General features: G+C 38.0%; 2 protein-coding genes across 11 annotated transcripts in view; both read right to left on the reverse strand.

Annotated features, from left to right (window-relative positions):
* The window catches only part of LOC127421300 (transcription factor Gibbin-like), a 31488-nt gene extending 28710 nt beyond the window's left edge, over positions 1–2778 (reverse strand). For both annotated transcript variants that reach the window (XM_051664271.1, XM_051664270.1), the window contains exon 1: positions 616–2778. The gene's annotated coding sequence lies outside the window, so the exon portion shown is untranslated. The remainder of the gene's footprint in view (positions 1–615) is intronic.
* Positions 2779–2916: 138 nt separating this feature from the next.
* Positions 2917–26808, reverse strand: part of LOC127421316 (proto-oncogene tyrosine-protein kinase Yrk-like) — a 28254-nt gene continuing 4362 nt past the window's right edge. Inside the window, exons 2-14 of one of the 9 annotated variants that reach the window (XM_051664313.1) lie at positions 21279–21311; positions 17588–17870; positions 17360–17462; positions 17066–17164; positions 16852–16955; positions 16132–16281; positions 11584–11748; positions 10275–10430; positions 9472–9651; positions 7839–7915; positions 6136–6289; positions 5746–5877; positions 2917–5286 (exon numbers count right to left, since the gene is read on the reverse strand). In XM_051664313.1, the coding sequence (XP_051520273.1) occupies positions 5078–5286; positions 5746–5877; positions 6136–6289; positions 7839–7915; positions 9472–9651; positions 10275–10430; positions 11584–11748; positions 16132–16281; positions 16852–16955; positions 17066–17164; positions 17360–17462; positions 17588–17819 (1761 nt within the window). In that variant the 5' untranslated portion in view covers positions 17820–17870; positions 21279–21311 and the 3' untranslated portion in view covers positions 2917–5077. Of the gene's footprint in view, positions 5287–5745; positions 5878–6135; positions 6290–7838; positions 7916–9471; positions 9652–10274; positions 10431–11583; positions 11749–16131; positions 16282–16851; positions 16956–17065; positions 17165–17359; positions 17463–17587; positions 17871–21231; positions 21316–26808 lie in introns of all 9 variants that reach the window. The other 8 variants (XM_051664314.1, XM_051664311.1, XM_051664310.1 and 5 more) reach the window with 8 other exon arrangements.

Consider the following 26808-nt stretch of genomic DNA (forward strand, 5'->3'; position numbering starts at 1 on the left):
TTGGCGAGCTCGAGGCAGGCGCGTGAGTCTGGTGTTGCCTCCCCATGATAATCACCAAACGCATCAGACGCTCATACGTGCCGTCAGTCAACAACCACTTATGATCACTCATCAGTATTCCATAATTAATGGACACAACATTCATGATAGCCCTGTGTCATGATGCACGTTTCACGCACACGCACGAGCAAACTGAATGGTCAATTTTCTTTCATTTATCAAAACGAATAGACTATTTTGCCTTTCTCTGTTTTATTTTAGGCTACAGATGATTCTATCGCCATTATGAAAGACAATTATGTTGCCCATGTGGCTTTTTTTAATTGCATAAAATACTTTAAGGGTCAGAAATATTCATTATTTAAAAAAATAAAGTGAATACTTGAGATGACTCATGTTCGACCGGAGCGTATGTGAGTGCAATCTGTGTACCTAAGCTGTGTGTATGCGCGCGTGTGAATGTGAATGACCTATCGCGAGCTCAATGAATGGCAGCGATGAGGTTAATAAAAATTCCTTCAATAGAAAACACAAACCCTCGTGAAATGCGGAGCGGCGCAGGGGAAGAGTATGCAAATGTTGGCTGTGAAGCCAGACGCCGCGGCGCGCACTCACCGGGAGGATCCGAGCTCCGCGCTGCTGCAGCTGTGGTGCCGCGCTCCTCACGCGCTCATCAGGGGTCTCGCGCCTGGATCACAGAACATTCGGTACTAATGCCAGTCTTGACATGCGACATCATGAAACCAGAGGGTGTCTTTACGTGGAAAACACTATTAGGGAATGTTGGAGGCTTTGGTCATCCCGATCCTCTTCTGTCTTGCGACATCAAAACAAGCTGTTCAGCATCTGGTTTAAAAAAAAAAAAAAAAAAAAAAAAACAAGAAAAAAAAAACAAGAAAAAAAAAAAGAAAAAGAAAACAGAAGAAAAAAAAAAACAAGATTCTAAAAAAGCAGAACAAGGGAAAACTTGCGTGTTGTTGTCACCACCATTTCGGACAAAAATACAAAAACTCAAAATGTAGTAACAGAGTACCGCAGACACCGGAGCGCCCCGGGAAATTGGAATGAGCGCCGTTCTGCGCCGTTTCTCGCCCTCTGCAAACCAACTCGGAGGTATCTAGTCAGAGAGAGAGAGACGTAGACGTGCTTTGTCGAATGGTGCATCCGGGCCTCCGTAGATTCTTGTGTCTGGATTTTTATTTCTCCTCTGGAGGACTCTGGGTACTGAAGTTTGGCTCACCACCTGTTTATGACTTCATTCTCTCTCTCTCTCTCTCTCTCTCTCTCTCTGTGGGATGCGTAAAATGTCTCTCAGACATTACAAAGGGGTTCTAGAGAAATGGAATAAAGATCCTGCATACGTGAAACAAATGCATTTCTGAAATCTAGAAGTATACCAACAAGCTTCACAAAACATTTGGGATGCACAAAAAGAGCAAAGAAGGAGGATGATGCATGCAGGGATAAAGAGATTACTTGGAACATCAGAGAAAAGTACCCCATGCGAGAGGTGAAACCTAGCCATCAAGGTAGCACCCAAAAGCAAAGTGCCCATTATGCAAAGTGCTTTGGATGTATGGGAAAATTAATATATTCACTCCAGAGAAGTTATGAGGGTTAGCAGAGGGATAAAGATGAAATACACTCATATGGCTGTGAACATTCTCGAATATGATTCAAAACAAACATTTTGATAGACTGAAGAATTAATTCATTATCACACTAAAATCATGTTAAGATGCATATTGTTTATGTCTTGTGGCTATACTTTTGAAACAGTTGAGTATTTTAATGTTTACAAACTGGTCTCCATTCACTTCTATTGAAAGTGCCTCACTGTAACCCAGATTTCTGCTTTTAATTATATAAAAAAAAAAGGGATAAGTCAAAATTAATTTTGTGGTAATCAGCATTATGCCACAAATGCTGTTGATTGAGCTTAACTTGTATTGAACCTGTAACATTCTTTTAAGTATCATTGCACTGTGACTAATTAGTTTTATTTGATTGCTGATGCATTGTTCTACTTTTCCTAAAGCAACTGCTTAGTGCCCCATTGTTGTATGGATTACAGTATTATATTTGCTCATATGCAAAGATCTTAAGTAGGCTATTTTGGTTCACTGACAATGAGCTCTTTGCCTTGACAGGTATACATATTAGAAGTAATTTTATTATTGTCAACATTTCTGATTTGAAGTCAGAAATGTTTGCTAAATAGATGTACATTTTAAATGTTTGTATATTTTAAATTTAAATGCATTTAAAGGTTATGAGAATCCAAGTTTGACAAGCCAGAAACCTAAAAACAGGTTGTGAGAATGTGCACTGCTGCAAAGTCAGCCCACATTAACCTGCATACATTGAGCCACACAGCTGTTAAGTACCACTACATGCATTCCTCTCGATGTGTTTTGTCACATCTTGCAATATTTGACTGTTACAAACAGGAACAAGTACTCATATGTGCTTAAGAATAATCATCAGCACACACATTCACAAGGCTGCAGAGGAACAAGCTACACTGCTGCAGTAATGCTGTAAATGCATTACACAACAAACAGCTTCATTTAGAAACATAAAACTCAAATATGCAGTAAGAACAAAGTGAGATCACTGTGCAGATACTGAATGTACCATCATGACTACAAACCCCAGCAGGATAATTAATAAAAACAAGTACAGCATACTAAAAACCCTGTACGTCTCCCCATTCCCCATATGGTTCTTCTGCCATCTTGTGGATACCTTCAGTAAAGCAAACAAAACACTGATGCTGAGCAAAGCTGTGACCAACTGATTGTTTCTCAGTCCTCCTTGATGTGTATCTGTGTTTGTTTATCTGTGTGAGAGTGTGCTCATGTCCTGTAAAGTGTGTGTACGCTCAGAGTAAAACAAACAAGTTCCACACATGGGTTCAGTTCAGTAACCTCAGTGTAATAAAATGGCACAAACATTTCATAACTGTAATAATCTACTCACATTCAGTTCAGGGTTAGTCTATCTCTACAGAATGTCACTGATCCTGAATAAAGGCACAGGTTTTAATGTCCACGTAAATTAAAACCAAATCAATGAGATATGACAAGATGTAAAATACAGTGTACAAATGCAGGAAACTAACTAACTAAAAAAATAACAGTAGCTTTTCCTTGTATTTATAAAGGACAGGTATGAAGTAAGCTATGCCTGTACTAATTTTTGAAAGCCAGTATCAATACCATCTCAAAGTCCTTCTTTCAGTGTGAATCTCACAAAAATGAATAAATCTTCGGATAAATCTTCACAATAAAATTGAATAAAAAAAAGAAAAGAAATAAATACAAAATAATAAAAAAGACAAAAGCACATTTCCTCACCAATTCTCACAACTTTAATGTGTCTGGACATTTTATCTTTTAATAAAAAAAAAAAAATATATATATATATATATTATACAATAAAAATGGGGGAAGGGGGTTGCTTGGTTGTCATGAAAATAATGCAGCAATGCAAAAATCTCTATGGTCCAAATATAGGCTTCATTATCTTTAAGGAAATGTAACTTATTTTTTCTTTCTTTTGAGTTTGAGGTGAAATATGACATGGCCATGTTCTTGACATGTTTCGTGAGATTCACCTTTAAAGGGATAGTTCACCCAAAATGAAAATTCTCCCATCATTTACTTTGCCTCATGCCATTTGTTTTAGGCGATTTGCATTCTTCTTGCACATTGCCACCTACTGTGCAGGAAGGAGAATTTATAGTAAAAATGGACTAAAATATTGATCTGTTTCTCACCCACACTTGTCATACAGCTTCTGAAGATATAGATTTAACCACTTAGGAGTCTTATTGATTACTTTTATGCTGCCTTTATCTTAGCATCAAAAGTTTGGTTTCCATTCACTTGCATTGTAAAAATCTTCATTTGTGTTCAGCAGAAGAAAGTAAGTCATACACATCTGGGGTGGCATGAGGGTGAGTAAATAATGAGAGAACTTTCATTTTGGGGTGAACTACCCCTTTAAAGCCACAATAAAGTCCATTATTTTACAACAATGCTTCTTTATAGTAGATCCCTTCCAATGATGATACAAGTAAAAGACTTTAAGCTTCAAAATTAGACAAAAGGATTATTATAAAGCAATTACACAACTGGCAAAAGAAACTTAGTCCCGAGAAACAAATATACAGAAGAGCTCAAATACATTTTCAAATGCTTTGGTCCTTCATATGCATGCACACAGACATCACCTCTGTCATTTCAAGATTTAGTCTGTGGTTTCAGTATATGTGATGGACACTATCACACCGGAAAGGTTCAAAAACTTGACTTCCAAAGGCCCTGCCAATATCTTAGCATTCAATTTTCCTTTTTGTCTATTTGCATTGCAGAAACAAATATGCACATTCAGCAGCTGAATCATGTGATTGAAAAGTAGCTAATAGAATGGTGTGGCAATGCTATTCAGGAGGAAGAGCCTTCTTTGTGATTGAAGTGCAGATTTGCATGTCACATTCATCTTACAACATACTACCCATCAAAAATATGTGTGCATTTTCTTAGTTATCCAGGTCATTGTAGAATGTCTAGTCAAGTTATTCTGGTTATTCTGTTCAATCTCAGAGCAAAATGTCCAGTTCACTGGAATAACTCTTCAATACCCATTAGAAATGACTTAAATAGTCTACAAGAGAAAGAACATTCAATTGTAGCAGTGGATATAGTAAAACAGGCAGGTATTGATATGTTGTATCTTGATTAAGTAGTTAACTAATCAATATTGCTTAATCAGAGAGACTGAGTAAAATGCAATAATACAGTATGTGCTGTCATATTTGAAGTTAAACTTCACACTTCAGAGGAAGAAGCCTACCTGGCTGTTTGATATCAGTGTGTTAAAAGCATTTCAGTTTAAAGCTCTCAGTCTGAAGCACATGATGTGAAATTGCACTAAAGCATATCCAGTAGGAGCCTGTGATTAAGAGGGCCATGAGTCAAAATCAGTTTATGGAGGTATTGTGATAAAAAGCAAAGGCATCTTTCCTGAAGGATATATTGAACTAATGCGAATAAGCGTGTATATGTGTATATCACAGGTTCTCTCCAGGCTGGTATTGGGGTTCAGTAGCAGTAAAGTAGTCCTCCAGGAAACTCTGCAGGTACTCGAATGTGTGCCTCTCATCGGCATCCTTCCTCCAGCACTGCAGCATCAACTCATGCAGAGACGCCGGGCAGCCATGCGGACATGGCATTCGATAACCGCGCTCCACCTGCTCCAGAACTTCTCTGTTGTTCATCCCTACACAATTCATACACACATTCATAAAAAATAAGGTAATTTTCTAAAGTAACAATTACACTTTAACATCGATACACTTATCTCATACAGTACTTCCCTCTGCCAGTGTAAAACAAAAAGAAGCAAAAGACAGCAACAGAAAGAGTGTATAATAGAGTGGCCTTAATAATTCCAAATACACTCAGACCTAGAGGTGGGGGAAAAATTTATGTTTCAAAATATCAGAATATTTGACACACTGGAATTAAGGTATGCTACTCCCTCACAAAAAATGTTTGACGACACCAAAGTGCCTATGCTCTGTGCGACTTCTACTGTATGGATCTACGATGAGGTAAAGCATGTAGTCCAGCACTTGTTTTGCAAAGTCCAATAAAAACGAATGTATTGTGACCCAGATATCGATATAACATTGTAATGTCAGGTCCCTAGTGATTCCCACCCCTACTCAGGACGTACCTGGATAAGGCACTCTGCCCTTGGTGATGAGTTCAGTCAACAGGATACCAAAAGACCACACATCTGATTTGATGGTAAATTTACCATAAAGAGCAGCCTCTGGGGCAGTCCACTTTATCGGAAACTTTGCTCCTATAATACAAGGACCAATTCAATCAGATAAAATTACAGATGAAATTGAAAGGAATGTGATACAGCAGCTCAAAATAGAATAAGGGACAAGGCAAATCTTGTGCAGCAAAATGAATAAGAGAATAAAATGAGCTGAAATGAAATTGAATGGAGACAGAGGAAGGGATAAATACATTTTTGATTGTCTCAAATAAAGGAGAAAAACAGTGGAATGTGGAGTAGACTGGAATCAAGTTTATGTCATATGGCTTGAATGACCTTGTCTAGCTGTGTACTCATTGTCCTCAATGAGTCTAGCCAACCCAAAGTCTGCAATCTTACAGACCAGACCATCTCCAACCAGAATATTGGCAGCTCGCAAGTCTCTGTGGATGTAGTTCATCCGTTCAATATAGGCCATGCCTGCAGCAATCTGCAAGAAAGAAAGTGCTTTTAACCAATAGCTAAGCAGCGAGATCGCTATTAGTTTTAATAAAGAATTTACTCATTTCATCGATGCTCTCAAGAATAGATAGAAAGATCCTTGTTAGGAGACTCTTTTGGAGGGTATGCAAATGTGATTTTTAGCTTTGTCATTCCTGATTAACCCTGAAAAATACTGATGCAGTTTGTGCCTCTTTAATCTTCAGCATTTACTTACAACTACAGTTTGAACTTTTCCTTTTCTCCCCAATTTGGAATGCCCAATTCCCAATGTGCTCTAAGTCCTCATGGTGACTCAATCCGGGTGGCGGAGGACGGATCTCAGTTACCTTCACGTCTGAGACCGTCAATCCGCGCGTCTTATCACGTGGCTTGTTGAGTGCATTACCGCGGAGACGTAGCGCGTGTGGAGGCTTCACACTATTCTCCGCGGCATCCACGCACAACTCACCACGTGCCTCACTGAGAGCGAGAACCACACATTATAGCAACCACGAGGTTACCCCATGTGACTCTACCGTCCCTAGCAACCTGGCCAATTCGGTTGCTTAGGAGACCTGGCTGGAGTCATTCAGCACGCCCTGGAATTGAACTCGCGACTCCAGGGGTGGTAGTCAGCCTCAATACTCGCTGAGCTACACAGGCCCTCCAGTATGAACTTTTCTAAAGAAACAGCATAAATTCAGCACAAAATCATAAAATGGGCATAAATTGAAGGCAGTACATGAATTACTACTAAATAATGTATAAATCCTTTTACAATTTAAATTGACAATTTATTGCTTTGAATTCTAGCGCTCAAAGGATGACTAATACTCTGTATAGTACTGCCAAATATTACGTTTCCTTTATCATTAGCATTTACAGACAGCTATGTATGTTTCTCAGGAAACCAGATTAAACCGAGGGCTAGTTTACCCAAAAATTAAAATTCTGTCAGACAAATTTGTTTTATATTCAGTCAACAGAATAAATTTTTTTTGGTGAATGATTCAGAAGACACTAGAACATGTCTGAGGAGATGTTTACTAATTGACTAATACAAACATTGCAGGTTTAATTCCAAGTTCATCTAAGATTTGAAAAGTTAAGGCCTGAGTATACTTTGGTTGTCCGTGTTGATGGTCGCTCCGCGCACAGTATATGTGACGTAAATTTGGTCATAAGCCAGTCCACATGGTATGACCGCGCACCGGCCAGACTAGCAGACTAGCAGACGTGGTCATTGTCTGTGCGCTTCGTCGGAGCATGTTCCTACTATTGAGTCTACTAAAAGAGTATCACAAAGAAGCTGTAGTGGACATGCGTCAAACGCGTTCATATTCGCTCGCGGTCAGAAGACTATACTCACAAAGGCAACACGGTCTACCAGGCGCGAGCCGATCCAGAATATGCAAAAACAAAGTATACCTGGGAATTAACTGAGAACCCAGTTATGCTCTATTACCACTTAGTCCCAGGTTGCTTGCAATTGGTATAGTGTAAGTTGCTTTTGATTACAATGTTTTGCTAAATATCACTTGACTAAGAAGCATTACCTGTGCTGCCATATCCACAAGTTGAGGCAACTTCAAATTCCTGCCTTCTCCATCTTTCAGAAAGTCCAAAAAGCTTCCTAAATAGCAAAAGCATAGAGGCATAGAAGTTATTGTACAGAAAAAAGTTTCCCCAATCATGATCCACTACACATATTTTAGATGTCTCTGTAATAACACACCTTGGACCATATTTTAAGAGCACTAGCACTAAACGCAGCGCTATGCATTAAATAATACGTGCAAAGTCTATGGGCACGGCTATGAAGTTTTGGTATTTTCATGAAAACATTTGCCAAGTCTAGACGTAAGTGGGTTTGGTGATATTGTACGTGCAATGCACTAATAGGCGGGGTCAAGTGCAATTTATTTTGGAGGTTCTTTTCCGGTTATTGCACTGTCTGCATTCTATTATACAGTCCATTCTCTCAAGCATCATCGATATAAACAAAGACTGCACATTCATAAGAAGTTGGTTGTGTAAATGGACTGTATGCAATGAACTAGAATAATAGAAATATGGACTTATGTTTTTTTTTGTGTATTAACTGCTTCCTTGTTGAATGTCAGGCATATTTCTGTGTGACATGCTCCTTTTATACGCATGGAAAATGTGGTTCAGGATTTGGATGTACAGTCCATTAACTTATAGAGAATGTAGAGTATTATTAGTCATTTACATCTACTGACACACAAATCATGGCTTGTTTTAACAGTACCCAGTCAGATGACTGGTAGTGCCCAGCAGAAGTGTAAGCCCCAGGGTACCTTAATGCGGACCTACTTCTACCATTCAATTTTGTTTTCAAAAATGTAATTAATAAATTGTAACCAAAAATTATTTCTACATTCAAATAACACTTCAAATGAAACAAAAATATAAACAAAATAACAAAGTGGTTAAAAAATAATATGAAACCACCTCCCCAAATCCAAACGTTTTACCCTCTCCAACTTCTTCCACTGCCCACTTTTGCAGTGACTTAAAAATCACTCTATGACAACAGGTGGAAAAATATGAATACAAATTAGATCATAAATACAATTGTAAATATACAACTGATTGTCAGGGACATAATTTGATGTTTCACAATATTTTCTGTATTTGGACATGAACTTTATAACTACCTGCTGGTGGAATGTCCAAACTGCAAATGTAGGAACTGAGTTTAGACACAGAAGTGCTTCTGAAACATATTAGTGCAATGACCTATTTCTCAGGAAAATTGTAAAATGCGCTTTGCGCCACTTCATTAACATACTATACACCCACAGTGTGTGCGCATACACCCACAGGTAGTGCAAACACTCCCACCCACGCCCACTTGTGCTTTGTGCTGGCATGAAAATTGTGCTTAGAATTAGTGCTCTCAAAAAAATTGCATAAGACGTAGCGCACGGTCGTAGTGCGTAGCGCTGCGCTTAGCATGGCCATGGAAATAGAGCCCCTTATTTAACTCATCTTGCTAGTAGAAGCACCATGACTTGAATTTGGTGTGTCAAATAAAAGAGGCATATAAAATGTGCAGGAAACACTGATATAGAACAATTTCATTTTTGGCTAAGAGTCCTTTCAGAGACCCTGTTCGTGTGTGTATGTGTGTGTGTGTGTGTGTGTGTGTATAATTTTCTGTACCTTGGCTCATGAACTCAGTGATGATGTAGATGGGCTCCTCAGACACCACAGCATACAGCTGGACCAGTTTATCATGACGGAGCCTCTTCATGATCTGGGCCTCTTCCAGGAAGGCCTCTGGAGACATGGTGCCTGGCTTTAAGGTCTTTACTGCAACTTTAGTTGTGCCATTCCACATGCCTACATATAGAAATGATGTCAAAAAAAGTTGGAAGAACCGTTTGGACATACAGTGATTAATAGTGTGGGAGATGAGAAATGGGGTATGAGGAGACAGTTGAAGAGGCACCTGGGATTCTGGCCACACACCAAAGCAACAGGAAGCTGGGATTACTGCAGACGACAGAACACGTAACAGAAAGAACACAGCTCCCGAGCAAGAGCTGAAGGTTTTTGGAAAATGTATGCATCATTTGGGGAATGCACTGATGCATTTTTAATGTCACAATGAACATCGCCACAGCACTAAAATGCTATTGGGGTTTAGCTGACTTGGTGCTATTGCAGATAAGCTGACAGTTCAGAACCATAGACTGAACGCAGACTGATGATTGGCAAAGCAGGGTCGAACACAGCATTTGTGCTATTTGCCTTTTGGATGATCAGCACTATGAGTGGCCGACCTGTCACCATGTCATTAAGACTTAGTGCATTGGCAAAAGAATACACAAAACAGAAGAATAGCATTAAGAAGTGTGTACTTAAATTTTAGACTAAAATAGTGTGCTTGAAAAGATGTGCTGGGAGCACTGGCATTAGCGAATGCAGACTCTGGAGGACACTGGCTGATGTATCCCTCTCACCCATCCAGACGTCGCCAAAACAACCCTGTCCCAACTTCCTGTTGAGCTGCAGTGTTTCCCGGGTGATCTCCCAGGCGTCCCGCCCTAAACCCAATGTTTGGGGCGTGGCATTTGGACAGGTTTTAGTCAAGTAGCAACATAAACCATCATTACTACCTGTTGAGAGTGGGAAGAGAGAGAGAGAGAGAGAGAGAGAGAGAAAGGGGTGGAAAAGTGAAATGGCATGCAATGTTAGAAGGATCAGAGGAAGAGAACAAAAACAGCACAGCCTTATATACGTCCTCCATTCATGCATTTAGTTATGAACAGTGCCTTGCAAAATCAGGTCCTTTAACCAGTTCTTTCACTTTCACAGTGAATTACCAATCCTACACTGAAATTTTGTTCTGTTTGATGTTGTTTGCTCTGTAAAACACTTAATTATTTAAATGCAACATATTGTTAAGTGAATGTTCCCAGTTCAATACAATTTAAGCTCAATCAACAGCATTTGTGGCAGAATGTTGCTTTCCACCAAAAATTATTTCAACTCATCCCTCATTTATATTAAAAAAGAAAAAGGAAAAAATTGCGGTTACAGTATAGCACTTACTGTACAATGGAAGTGAAGGGGACCAGTTCATAAACATTGAAATACACACCGTTTCAAAAGTATAGCCACAAGATACAAACAATATACATGTTAACAAAATGTTATAGTGATAAAATCACTTATTAACCTTATCAGAGTAAAGTCTGACCCAATATTACAACTTTATTGCTTTGACAATGCAATGTTGTAGACCCTGTACGCTAATATTATCACACGAAAATCATGTAGAACATAGATTGTTTTTTTTTGTTGTTTTGTTTTTTTGCATTAAAATCGTGTTAACATGTATAATGTTTATATCTTGTGGCTATACTTTTGAAACAGTGTGTATTTTAACGTTTACAGACTGGCCCCATTCACTTCCATTATAAGTGCCCCACTGTAACAGTGATTTTTGCTTCATTTTTTAATAACTGAGGGAAGAACCTAAATTAATTTCAGTGGTAATCAACATTATGCTACACATGCTGTCTGAGCTTAACTTGTCTTTAACCCTGAATATTCCTTGTTGTTGGAATAAGTATTTCAGCCCCTGTGTTGCAAACACTCAACAGCATTTACACAGTTAAACAACATTTTCCCTAACAAAGACACAATGAAATAAATGGTTAAGGAACTGAACGTTTTTGCAAGGCATTGTAAGATCGAATGAACAAGGTGTGCAGGCTCTGTTCCCTTACTCCTGCAACATGTTCCCACACTTTTTGTGGTTCCTACCCATCCACACTTCACCAAACTGGCCATTGCCCAGTTTCTTAATGAGCTGCAGTGACTCCCTGGGAATCTCCCAAACATCCTTAGTCTTCACTGACAGGTCAGCCAACTTAGGCATGCCCCGCGTACAGCTGCCAATCAAACGGCAGCACAGTCCTGCTGCACGCTCTGAAGAACAGAGTTTGAAATGGATATAAACGAGAAGAGACAGAGAGTTAAAGAGGACACAACCATAAAGCAATATAAAACAAACATATACAATAACACAAAAATGTTGCCCATACTCACAAGCTAGAGCATGACCACACATTCACATAAGACAGACATGCACATACACATACATGACAAACTGGAACGATACATGTACTTTCAGCAGAGGGCGACAGAGCTGTTTTCAGTGGTGACTACAGTCTGTTGTGGCAGCTAACTTTAGATGAGTTAACCTGCTGCTGAGTTATGCTAAAGCGGTTGCTCTTAGGCCTGTTTAATAGGGTCGCAGACAGCGGGGCAAAAACAAAGCTAAATGCAGATAATAAAATGCAACTAACCATATAATTGCACATTAATAGGATAGCAAAATAAATGGGTTTATCAACTTTAAAAGGGAAGAGAAAACACTTTAGTTGTTGACGACAAAGGCCATGCACCAAATCCTTGGTAATATGATTACTAATATTAATGCAAAATTGGCCCAGTGTTTGTTCCATATGTTAGGCTTGTAAATCACACATTTGCTGTTGTTAATCTGCAAAATTATGTAATGTAATTTTAATACGTTCACATATTAATGGGCCTATGCACTTTGAGGATATTTTAATATATTTCAATGTTTGATTATAATGATATTTTTGTTTACTTTTTTATGATACATTTTTTTATAGGTACTGCATTTGGAACACATTTTCATGTTTACATTTATTCACTTAAAACAAGGCATTAAATTATTTGATTCTGACATTATATGCATGCAAGTGTACATGTGTGTGGGTGTGCGAGAATGACTGTTGATTTGAAACATAATGAAACAGGAAGGCCGATAGCACCAAACTGACAGGTTGAGTTGGAGGATCACTAACACAAACTGATACAAACTATGCACTTGGTTGAAGCAAAGACATCATTGCAGTGACATAAGAGGAAATAAAAGAGGTAAGCAAATGAAGATGGCCAAAGATAAACTGACCTTTTAACTTATTTTCAAGTGAATAAAAACATGACAAAGAGTCAAAAAATGATGGTATATTCTGGGGTAATCCTATTTGCAAACCCTTGACAAAATCTATATCCAAAAGTCCTTAAAATTATAAGGTCTAGTGTCACTTGCCTTATCAGGTCAGTGCTGCATTGTCACTAAATCTTACATTAGTTGATGTTATACATGTGTTTTTGTCTTTAAAAGTACTTGTCACTATGATAACATAACCTAGCTTGCTAACATAGATGAATTGCAACAATGATGTGATTGTTTTGGAAGCATCACTAAGAATTAAAAATTATAAACCAGTCAGTAATGTTATGCACCATATGCTATCACTGTCATGGAGTTACATTATTGCTGTATAAGTTCCAGCTATTATTTAAAAAATAAAAACCTAGTAATCATTTTGTAAAGAGAATGTAACATTGAATGAAAATATTAATATTTTTCTAGTGCATTTAAATATTCATTCCGGGAAATATATACAGTATATATATATATATATATATATATATATATATATATATATATATATATATATATATATATATATATATATATATATATATATATATAAGCAATATCACATGAGCAAGAGTGCAATATGTTCCTACATCAGCACTGCTGTGATTCGGCCACAGGTAATCACAGCAGTGCTGATTTAGGGCCATATAGCATGATTGCGAGTGTGATATTGCTTATATACAACAGTTCAATGCACAAGTAAATGTAAAAAAATTAGGAAAAACTGAGTACGGTCCTAAAAAAACGCATTTGTGCATGGAACTACTTTCTTACACGACGGATCAGAATCTACCATTGCTAGTTCAAACCAAATGATGCATCCAAGCCTTCATTAGTAATTCAAAAATGTCATTTATAGCATAATAAACCCATTTATAGCACAATAAACCACATTTATTATGCTACAGATGTGGTTTATGAAGACATTTCTAGTGTCCCCATAATTCAAATCGCTTACTAAATTATGTTGAAAATGTAAAAATGCAGAAAGTTTTTTGTGAGGGCTGGGTTTAGGGGATAGAATCTATAGTTCATACAGTATAAAAATCATTATGTCTATGGAGAGTGTGTGTGTGTGTGTGTGTGTGTGTGAGAGAGAGAGAGAGAGAAAGAGAGAGAGAGAGAGAAAGAGAGAGAGAGAGAGAGATATGGAGCGTGTGCCATCACCTGTTACCACTCTCAAGCAGAGATGCTGTAGTGTGTTAGTCAGCTTTCTGAAGATAATGTCATTTTGGCCAAATTCATCCTATTTTCTCAGTGGAAAAATAGTTACCCAAGCGGGGGTATTCCTCCCTATTTCGTGGTAGCTGGTGCACACGAGTCAGATATACTGTATATATATATATATATATATATATATATATATATATATATATATATATATATATATATATATATATATACAATTGTGCTCAAAAGTTTGCATACCCTGGCAGAAATTGTGAAATTTTGGCATTGATTTTGAAAATATGACTGATCATGCAAAAAAACTTTTATTTAAGGATAGTGATCATATGATCCATTTATTATCACATAGTTGTTTGGCTCCTTTTTAAATCATAATGATAACAGATATCACCCAAATGGCCCTGAACAAAAGTTTACATACCCTTGAATGTTTGGCCTTGTTACAGACACACAAGGTGACACACACAGGTTTAAATGGCAATTGAAGGTTAATTTCCCACACCTGTGGCTTTTTAAATTGCAATTAGTGTCTGTGTATAAATAGTCAATGAATTAGCTCTCACGTGGATGCACTGAGCAGGCTAGAAACTGAATCATGAGGAGCAGAATGGAACAAGGTAATGGAACTTTATAAAGATGGAAAAGGATATAAAAAGATATCCAAAGCCTTGAAAATGCCAGTCAGTACTGTTCTATCACTTATTAAAAAGTGGAAAATTCAGGGATCTCTTGATACCAAGCCAAGGTCAGTTAGACCAAGAAAGATTTCAGCCACAACTGCCAGAAGAATTGTTCGGGATACAAAGAAAAACCCACAGGTAACCTCAGGAGAAATACAGGCTGCTCTGGAAAAAGACGGTGTGGTTGTTTCAAGGAGCACAATACTTGTTGACCCCTCTCCAAACATAGCGCTTATGGTTGTGACCATAAAGCTCTATTTTGGTTTCGTCACTCCAAATTACAGTGTGCCAGAAGCTGTGAGGCGTGTCAAGGTGTTGTCGGGCATATTGTAACCGGGCTTTTTTGTGGCATTGGCTTCTTTCTGGCAACTCGACCATGCAGCTCATTTTTGTTCAAGTATCGTCGTATTGTGCTCCTTGAAACAACCACACTGTCTTTTTCCAGAGCAGCCTGTATTTCTCCTGAGGTTACCTGTGGGTTTTCGGTGTAGGTTACGGTGGTCAAGCACCGGTCTGGGGAGAGAGAAAGCGGTAAGGACATCCACCTGAGATGAACTGTGACTAATTACCATCTCTCTCTCTCTCTCTCTCTCTCTCTCTCTCTCAGGGGACAGACATGAAGACTCTTGTCTGTCTGTCTCTCTCCTCTTTCTGTGAACTGACCGTCTTTTTATCTCCCCCGACTCTCACTGTGAACATAGAGATGGTAATTAGTCACAATTCTTCTCAGGTGGATGTCTTTACCGCTTTCTCTCTCCTCAGAAGGGCACTCGACCACGCCCTCACCTCCACACTTACCTTTGTAAATCCTTACTGTCTTGGGGGGTTGAATAATTTTGATTACAACTGTAGCTCTTAACACGTATGCACTGCTCTTACACTTTAGTTTAGAATGGTACGAACAGAAGCGGAATGATACAAATAGTGAAGCGTCGGAGTGCTGATGGTGTGAGACCATCATGTACTCATGGAACGTCTCTTGTCCAATCATATTCGAGGACTGGAACTAACTGTTGTATATAATATATATATATATATATATATATATATATATATATATATACACACACCGATCAGCTACAACATTAAAACCACCTGCCTAATATTGTGTAGGTCCCTCTCGTGCTGCCAAAACAGCGCCAACACGCATCTCAGAATAACATTCTGAGATGATATTCTTCTCACCACAATTGTACAGAGGGGTTATCTGAGTTACCGTAGACTTTGTCAGATCGAACCAGTCTGGCCATTCTCTGCTGACCTCTCTCATCAACAAGGTGTTTCCATCCACAAAACTGCCGCTCATTGGATGTTTTTTGTTTTTGGAACCATTCACGTCAGGCAATGGTGTAGGCTATGCCGTAACTGCCGTGGCTACGCATAGCCTACGCCATAGGTTCAGTGCAGAACTATAAATTGGCCTTAAGGGTGTGTGTGAAGTGTAAATGGTGTCTCACTGACCTCTGTAATGCTCCACCAGCTGCTGGACAGTGTCAAACTGTGTCCTTGTTGTTATGTAATATCCGCCATTATCCAGCTTCCGTATCTTATAGTGCTTGACATGATCACCCTTTGTCTCGTCCAAGTCTCTAATGGACAGAGAGTACGCTCCTGAATCGGGGATGGACAGAAAGACACTTTCAACCATATTTTCAATGGCTTGAAACATCAGACGTGATAACCTTTCAGTTTTTTTTATTTTTTGGTGACATAAACATTTAAAACTATGAGTTTTTATATTGGGACATTGACTTGCTTTAAATGGCCACAACTGACAGGTTTGGTTTTCAAACAAAGCAATCCTTAAGAATGAATGAATCTCTCTCTTCTAAACTGCACTAAACTGGTCATGCTTTTTACAAATCTTGTACTGCAGTCTTGTTTCTACCTTATTTCACCTCTGTCAACTATAAGTCATTCATAGGTTAATTTTCTCAAAAACTGTAAACACTTTGTCTCTGTGACACTATAAAAATTCCTCTGTTTTGAGCGACCCGCCCAAACAACGTTACTCAACCAATGGCGTTAGTTGGGGGCGGGATTATCTGACTGTTTTAACAACAGCAAACATGGGCCATATTTGGAAAGCTGATTGAAAACACGGTTTATTTTTGTAATTCCATTCGGTGGCGCTAGTGTCGCAGGAATGACATACTTCAGCTTTAAATTTAAAGACTTTACCTTTCGTTGTCTCACTCTCTCGTATTAAGAATGTTCCTCTAGGATTGTTTTGGGCTAACAACTGTCGCTCTGCATCCTTCCGACCCAACTTGCCAAAATACCACCTACATGTGCAAATACACACACACACACACACACACACACACACACACAGATGTATTTTAAAATCAGTCATTGTAAAATCAATGAAATGGTATATTCATGTGTAACTCACTCTTCAGCTTGTATGGAGTCCACAGGGGCCACATAGTTACTGGGAATGTACCCAGACTTCCCTGTGTCCAGAGACCGGGCCTCCCACCAGTCACCCTCACTGTGGAGGGGCAGGAGACAGAAAGTCAGGATAACGTAGAACAGACAAGGGTGGTCAAGGTGAAAGAAAGAACAACACACGAGAGGAACAGAGAAAGTGTCAAAAAAAGAAGATATTGTTGTTATTTTGACTTTGTGGTATATTGCTTAAAACGAAAGCATGTAAATCTTTCTAATCCTCCTGCTTTACACTCACGTATTGTTGATAATATGGAACTTCTCTCCTTTCTGGAAACTCAGGTCATCCTCTGTACGAGCATCATAGTCATAGAGTGCTATAAAGAGTGTTACACCCCCTCCTACACACACACACACACACACATTTTGTTTCAGTAAGGGAAGTAACACTGTTATCAGCTAGGTGTGTCAGTAAGAAATGCATACTGAAAATCACACCTCAACATACTTCTTTTTTTTTACACACCTGTGAGTCCAGCTGGGCGGGTCTGGTTAAGATTGGATAATAGACATGGGGAGATTGTATTCTGAAAATCATTGAAGTTCGGGATCAGCCCTGTCCCTGAGTTACTAGTGGGGTCCGCAATGTATCGGGTGCTTTCCAAAGCCGGGGTCCCATTCCCTGTGTCGCATGAATTGGCATTCGACACTGCGGAAGCTTTACTGGCCTTCCTCTGCTTACAGCAAGCACAGCCCATAATATTTAATATTTTCAAAGAGCACAGCTCATCACCCTGGAAACAGAGTTTCTTCCCATACAAACAAGAGAAGAGGAAAGTAAGTATAATGAGATGGATTAGAACAAACACACTCTAAATTCAGGTACACAGACACAATTAAAATTCAAGCTATTCTGACTTGCCAGTGCAGTTCTTATATACAGTTAAAGTGGTTTATGTTTAAAGGAATATTTTACTCTGTCATTATTTACTACCCACTCTCATATTGTTCCAAACCTGTATGCTGTCATTTTTTATTTATTTTTGAAGATCTTTACACAGCTCTTGCCATTCAATGAATTCGTTCATTAAAGGGATAGTTCACCCAAAAATGAAAATTCTCTCATTATTTACTCACTCTCATGATATCCCAGGTGTGTATGACTGACTTTCTTCACCAGAACACATTTGAAGAAAAATAGAAACATTTCTTAGCTCAGTAGGTCCTTAAAATGCAATTGGATGGCAATTTCTCTTTTGAAGGTCCAAAAATCACAGACAGTCAGCATAAACGTCATCGATATGACTCCAGCTGTTAAATTAATGTCTTTTAAAGCAATACGATCACTTTTAGTGGGAAAAAGATAAATATTTAAGACAACTCTAAATCATGTTTCCGTTCTGCAGCAGTATGTACGTGTGACATAATCGCATTGGCTCACATTGAAACATACGAGAACTGACGCACGTGCGACACACGTGGAAGAGAATTGCTGTTTACAAGTGAGGAAGAGGAAAGCTGTTCAGTAGCTTGATTTATTTTGGTTTAGATCTGTATTTATCGGTTTCTTTATTCACAATGGTGCGTTTGTGTGCTTCTCCTGGATGTCTCAACTGAGTGGAGAACGTGAGCTTACCAACGCGAATACATCACACGAGAGACCGTTTGGACTCCACTCTTTCCTGAAGCGTTGGATTATAGTTGAAAAGTACTTAAATATTTATCTTTTTTCACACTAAAAGTGATCATATCGCTTTAGAAGACATTAATTTAACAGCTGGAGTCATATGGATGATGTTTTTGCTGACTGTCTGTGATTTTTGGCACTTCAAAAGAGAAATCTCCATTCACTTGCATTTTAAGGACCTACTGAGCTGAAATATTTTTCTATTTTAATTCAAATGTGTTCTGGTGAAGAAAGAAAGTCATACACACCTGGGATATCATGAAGGTGAGTAAATAATGAGAGAATTTTCATTTTTGGGTGAACTATCCCTTTAAGTGACTGCCTATTTAAAGCCATCTTGGTTCCAGAAGTATTTTTCCCATTCATTTTTTCCATAGGGATTTTTATAAAAATCCTTTGTAAAACAGTTATAAACCATGAAACAGAACAACCAGCTCCAAGGTGAATCACAACATTACAAACTTTGATTTGAAGCATAAAAGTATTTGAAAATCAGACAAAGGACAAAGGTAGATTGTGGACTTGACGTCTTTAAGGAGGGAATAAACTACAATCCCGTGAAGCATTGCTAACTAAGTAATCAAATTACAAATTATGGAAATACTGGTATATTACATTATAAGTATAGAAACAATGTAATTTTATTTTATTGCAAAATGTTCAGATAAATGCAAATATAAAATTCGTTTGAGAGTGTAGGGAGATAAACTCGGTTGCGTCATTTACAAATGATGGATGGTTGCTGCAGGCCTCATTTGGTGCACTTTGTTTGCCGCAATTCTCTGATTGGTGGATTGTTTCCCTTCAGTGGTTCTTCACCAGTAATTCCGCTACTAAATAAAAAACATTTTAAATGTCGATGAAATAACATGGACTGATGGCTTCAACACAAGCATATACGATCGATTAACACCCTCGGAGCTCAGAGTAGGTCTGTCTTTAAAAGTTTATAAGTTAACAATTAAAAATCTATTCTACATGGAGAAAAAACAAATGGGATTTTTACTTCCAGAACAAGATTGTTGTGCTTTATAATGACCAGGGGCTGTCTAGCTGCAAAAAGGACCAAAAAAAAATAATCATTTTATTATTTTTGGAGCTTGATAGCCCCTGGTCACTATGAACAGTCAATGTATAGCAAGAGCTGCGAAACATTAAAAAAAATTCTACTTTTGTGTTCCACAGAAAAAAATAACAACATATTTCTTTGTAACTACATTAGGGTGAGAAAATAATGACAGAATTGTATTTTTTGGGTGAACTATCCCTTTAAGCTAATGTGAGACATTGCACTCTGACTCAAAATCAAACAAATATGTGACATAACCACATAATTATTTGCATAGATAAGATTAAGTTGTTCTTGGTATGCCTTAACATGACATATTTGTGTTATGTTTTCTACTAAAATGGACACTATGTGCTTTTTGGAGTTTCAAACTAGTTTTGGTCATCATTCATGTGCATTGTATGGACCTACAGAGCTGAGATATTCTTCTAAAAATCTTCACTTGTATTCTGCAGAAAAAATAAAGTCATACACACCTGGGATGGCATGAGGGTGAGTAAACGATGAGAGAATTATTTATTTTTGGGTAAACTATTCCATTTAGTCATTAAAAGTGTATACATTTCATAGTATTAGACAGCAAACCAAGTCAAAATCAAACCAAGAGGCATCTACAAACAAATAATATGAGACCTTTTCTAAGAACTAACCTCAGGGGGCCTGGGTAGCTCAGTGGTAAAAATACGTTGGCTACCACCCCTGGAGTTCGCTAGTTCGAATCCCAGGGTGTGCTGAGTGACTCCAGCCAGGTCTCCTAAGCAACCAAATTGGCCCGGTTGCTAGGAAGGGTAGAGTCACATGGGGTAACCTCCTCGTGGTCGCTATAATGTGGTTTGTTCTCGGTGGGGCGCATGGTGAATTGAGCGTGGTTGCCGCAGTGGATGGCGTGAAGCCTCCACACACGCTATGTCTCCGTGGCAACGCGCTCAACAAGCCGTGTGATAAGATGCGTGGGTTGACTGTCTCAGACGCAGAGGCAACTGGGATTCGTCCTCCGCCACCCGGACTGAAGCGAATTACTATGCGACCACGAGGACTTAGAGCGCATTGGGAATTGGGCATTCCAAATTGGGAGAAAAAGGGGAAAAATCCCCCCCCCCCCCCCCAAAAAAAAGAAACTAACCTCACTTTTCTTAGCTATTATTTGTAATTATGTTTAACCGACTAGTCATTTTTAGTGTAAGCTCCACTCAAGTTCACACAGTTGTTCTAGCTTGAACAGTTTGAATGTGTGTTCACGTTATCTTTCATTAAAATAAATGCCACTATCTAATGTAACACAATGACATTCATACATTTTGATGAGTGTGGCTAAGGTGTTATGACATGAGTGTATTTATCGTATGTTATGTAAAACTTTCTACTATGTTTGCCACAGTATTTAGTCGGGGTGTAGACATAATGAATGGATTACTGGAGTGTAAGTCAATGGGAGGTCGTCATAATCAGATTGCGTCTCACTAGATCCTCAGATCAGCTTTCCATATACACCATCTTCCTGGGGAGAAAGAGAGCGAGAAAGACAGAGAGAGATATGAAGGCATACATAAGTAAAAGACAGAAAGTGAAATGTGACTTAACACTTTTTTGTGCTACTTCCTCTTACTTTCCTGTCTATAAAATGGGAAGTTCTATCTCTGTAAAAATTCCCCTTTAAAATGTACAAATGTGCTCAACGAATACCCTTTCACTGTAAAAAGCTATGTCCTGTGTTCCTATCTGACTGACCATCAGTGGATCAACAGGATGTCAGTTTTGTGAGCGTTTCCTGTCCGGCCTGCTAAAGCCTCCCTCATTTCCTGCTGATTGAAGACAGGTCCAGCTGCAACGGGCTACACATACACAACACACACTGACTTCCACTGCTCCACCCCTCGGACAAACTGTCCAATCTATGGTCTATAGTTTTCTCTCTGCCTCACGAAAGTATTCCAAACATACTTGTATTTAACATTCAACTCTCACTGCCCCTCCTCCCTTTCCTAGATTCTCATAAACATTCAAAGAGAAAATATCACAGTGTGAACAAATCCATGCACACAAACATGCAAACGCAAAAAGCACGTCATGTTAAAGAAATCTACAATAATCACAACAAGCTTTTCTTCTCAATAGGTGTGTATCATTTTGCTAGAGAAAATAATAGAGAATTGTTACCGCCCATCCTTATTATTTCCATTTTGATAATGTCTCTTTAAGAATCTCCATTGCATCTAAGAGTTGTTTTGTTCATACACAGCAAAATCCCCAGTGTTAAATTAACACTCATTGGTGTCTCCATGAGTCCACTCTACAAGAGTGTTAAAAACTAACACAGAACATTGTTAAATCTACTCTGTGTTGTGTTGTATGTTGAATTGGCCAAACAGTTAATAAATGTTTAGTAGAAATACTAAATACAGTCTAAATGTATTAAAATACACTGAACTAAGAACATTTTAGGAGTACTTGTATTTCTTTTAAGATAAGATTTTTAATTTAAATCGTATTTAAAAAGTAGGCTACATGCACATATTATTTGGAGTCCTCCACGTGCGTTTTCTGGTATTAACATTAACGGTAAATTGTTTGTTAATTTTCACAACAACTGATTATGAAAATGTCTGAAAATTTTCATCCTTAAACTGAGATCTTAAAGAGATGTCCCATGTCTTATAATCTCTTTCCTTTGGGAAGCCCTCGCAGATGTTCCTTCTTTGCTCTCACATGCAATCATTTAAAAAAAGAAAAAAGAGGAGAGAAGACGAGACGAGACGAGGAAAGATGAGATGAGAAGAGGTGTATTTACAGTGTTTAAATAAATGGTAACACTTTACAATAAGGTTCCATTTGTTAACATTAGTTAACGACATTAGTTAACATGAACTAACAATGAACAATACTTATTAAGCATTAATTAATCTTAGTTTTAATCATGACCTCAAGACTAGATTATTGTAATGCATTACTGGAAGGATGTCCAGCAAGTTCAATAAAAAAACTTCAGTTGGTTCAAAATGCAGCAGCCAGAGTGCTGACTAGAACAAATAAATATGATCATATTAGCCCCATTTTATCATCGTTGTAAATATGATCATATTTATTGGCTACCTGTTAAATTTCATATTAATTTTAAAATTCTGTTAACTACGTACAAAGCTTTGAATGGTCTAGCTCCACAGTACTTAAGTGGCCTTCTATCACACTATATTCCATCATGTTCATTACGATCGCAAAATTCTGGCCTGTTAATAGTGCCTAGAATATCAAAATCCAAAAAAGGAGGTAGATCCTTTTCCTGTTTGGCTCCTGAACTATAGAATAGTCTCCCTAACACTGTTCGGGACACAGACACACTCACTCAGTTTAAGTCTAGACTAAAGACTCATCTATTTAGCCAGGTATACACCTAATTTATCCATCAACTCACAATTACGCTGCTTTAGTTAGGTCTGCATAATCTATAACTCTGCAATAAATTGAATGGCATCTACGCTAATATTATTCTATTTGTTTCCCTGTCTCAACCTCAGGATTCATATCTCTGAGTGATCACGACTAGCCAGCCAGACATCACTTCAGTCTACTAAAATGAACTTCAGGGGATGAACTGAAGCCAACTCCAACCATAAGACAAGGGATACTTCATATGCCACTGCCTGAACCTTGAACTTAGGAAAGACCTCACCGAAATGACCTGCTGGTTGAACTGCGATGCACCTCACTGATATCTGCCTGCATCACCTTGGTCTAATGATGGACTACACTCTTATAATGGAATACATAGACTATCAACTAACTGCCAATAAAAGCCTTCATCAGCCAACTAACAAAGGACAATGCATCTATGTGAACTTCAGTAGTTAATCCAGGATGAACTTCAAAGACATTAGTCATTAATCTTACAGTTCTTACAAAATCTTTGTTTAAACACTGGCCCTTCACACTTATTTAATTTAATAATTTTAAACCATGACTTACACTGCACCTAAATAAGTAATATTGGCATTATATTCATGAATTTAGCCAGAGGGTAACTGGCCCCCACAGTGAGCCTGATTTTTCCCAAGGTTATTTTTCTCCATTAACCAACATCTTATGGAGTTTTGTGTTCCTTGCCACAGTTGCCTTCGGCATGCTCACTGGGTTTCTAAATACAATTATGATTTAATTATTTAATTTTATGCACAATTTACAATTATATTTAATCAAGCTACACAATGATGACTTTAAGACTTTATAGATATTACAGTTTCATTTTCTGTTAAAGCATGATTTTCTGTAAAGCTGCTTTGAAATTATGTGTGGTGTGAAAAGCGCTATACAAATAAAAATGACTTGACTTAGTAAATGTTAATTTCAACATTCACTAGTGCTACACTAATACTTTTTCAAACCAAAACTTGTATTTGTTAACATTAGTTAATGCACTATGAACTAACATAAACAATGAACAATTGTAGTATTATTAACTAACATTAACCAAGACTAATAAATGCTGTACAAAATATATTGTTAATTGTTCACTCATGGTACCTAATGCATTTACTCATGTTAAAGAATAGGATCTTAATGTAAAGTGTTACCAAAAAAATTCTAAACTAGAACACTGACACCACACACGAAAGTGAGAGTGGTTTGGCACATAAATATACAGATGTGTATGCAGTGTGTGAAGTGTGCACTATCAGTCAGACATCAACTGACAACTTCATCTGGCGAAATGTATTGCAGTTAAACTTCTTGTTATCCAACAGTTTTTTTTTTTTCTATGTAACCCTGTCACATTTCCAGTAGCCATAAAAAGAATTTAAGATAATTACCCAAAGTTCTTGACAAACAATCAACTAAACAACGAATTAACTAAAGATGGCTTTTAAAACAAAAAAAGTCAAAGTTGATCAAGACTGAAAAGAATACCACAGACATGATCAAAGTTTTGTGAAAAGTTTGATAATGTATAAGCAGCCAACTGTGTATAATGGCAGGCTCAATGTGTTTCACAGTGTCAGAGCCCTCTTACATTCTCACCAACCTTGGCATTTACAGCTGTGCCTATAAGAAAAAGTTGCATCTGAGGGTTTGAGGGCTAACCAACAGCAAATGCAAGAGACCCTCTAGTGCAGCACTAGACTGCAAAGAAGACCATTTTCAGATCACAATTAAATCAAATTTCATGAAGATGGAGAGTGTATTTAGGTCATATTGTGAATGATCACAATCTTTTGGACTCAAAGGTACAAAAGATTGTTCAGATTACATCTGCATGGGGAAGTGGAACGAAGAAGGTGTGAAACTGAGGCCGGACAAAGATGTTCAGCAATTGTGAGGCCCAACACAAGTGGTGAAATTCAATGGTTTACACTCACACATACACCTTGCAACATACTAAAAGAAATGTCAAAAAAGTCACAAACACTTGGACACACTCTATTCTGTCCAGTTTTAGTGGATTTTGAGAGAGGATAAACATAAATACACAACAAAAATGCTACAGCGTTTGCACTACTTCACAATGTACATACTGTGTGAAAAAAATTTTTTTTACAGCTTTGTGTACATCCTCACTTTTTTGACACACTGTTTCCTCTTTTCTGAGGCACTTCTCTTTATTTCTGTCAGTCTTGCCTCTGACACAAAAACATTTAAAACCTTTCAAGACAACTTGTTACACAGGCAACAAATACGTAACATACTTTTCATAAAGAATTAAAACTAAATTTACAAAGGCTTTTTTTAACCATCCTCTTTCTTTCTCTTTTTTCATATCTTTCTTCTTTCTCTCTCACTTTTCTTGCAGCTCCTTCATCCTTTGCCTTCCCTTATCCCCTAATTCTTCTACTCTTAGACAGAGGAAGTTTCCTCCCCCACCAACAGGAAGTCTTGTGTGACTGGAACAGGAATGATAGGACACCAGGAAACAAGTTGTCACTGCGATCCTCTCTCTCTCTCTCTCTCTCTCTATCTCTCTCTCTCTCTCTCACACACACACACACACACACACACACACACTCATATACACAAAAACTTTTCATGAAAGCACTCAATACACACAGTGATACACACAGTGAATGCAAGAAGACAAACTAAGGCCATTGGACAAACCTCATACAGTAGACAAAGTAGTGAGAGAGGAAGAGAGAGAGATACTTTCTCCTTCACTGTCCAAAATTAAACTAGGGACATTTATATGGATAAATTTACAAACAGCATCAAAACTTTACAACCATGACAGAAAAAGAAAAAATCAAAACAATACTTGGAGAAGGACACACAGCAGCGCTAGCTGTGGGTGCGTGAATATGTTTTATGTGTATTACCCCAATGTGGCACCCAATTGTTCACCACAGTGATCCTCAGTACATGTATGTGTGTGAATATACTGTATGTGTATACAGTATGTAGACATGTTATTGATCTTCAGTTTTATGTCAACACTGTGGTCTTCTGCCATTCAGGAATGTTATAATATTTTATGTTGTTTAACTTTCATAAAAACTATTGCTTATTATGTATTATTTGTATTTTATTACATACAACCTCTGCTTTGGCAATATTGTATTATTTACAGTCATGCCAATAAAGCCATTTTTGAATTTGAGAGAGAGAGAGAGAGAGAGAGAGAGAGAGAGAGAGAGAGAGAGAGAGAGAGAGAGAGAGAGAGAGAGAGGACAATAGCAAAGTGTGTCCTGGGAACATAATGTCAGGTGCCACAAACTCAGCCACTTCCTTTTTACACATGATGTAAATTTCCTCCAGTGTGAGATTCCATGAAATGGCTTTCATTAACAGTCAGTATTTTAGCCTGTGTACATTTGGGAAACATATAAATTTGAATGTTTAAAAAAAAAAAAATGAAGACAACCCTGAAAACCCTAGCCACCACCTAGCGAGCCCCCAGAACACCTTAGCAACCGCCAGGCAACCATGAAGCAGCGCATATAAAGCAGGCAAGTGTTTCATATATCTAGACAGAGCGCAGCTAAATTTAACAGAATGCAGCGTCTTCAAA

The sequence above is a fragment of the Myxocyprinus asiaticus genome, chromosome 30, assembly GCF_019703515.2.
Source record: "Myxocyprinus asiaticus isolate MX2 ecotype Aquarium Trade chromosome 30, UBuf_Myxa_2, whole genome shotgun sequence".
Classification (NCBI taxonomy): domain Eukaryota; kingdom Metazoa; phylum Chordata; class Actinopteri; order Cypriniformes; family Catostomidae; genus Myxocyprinus; species Myxocyprinus asiaticus.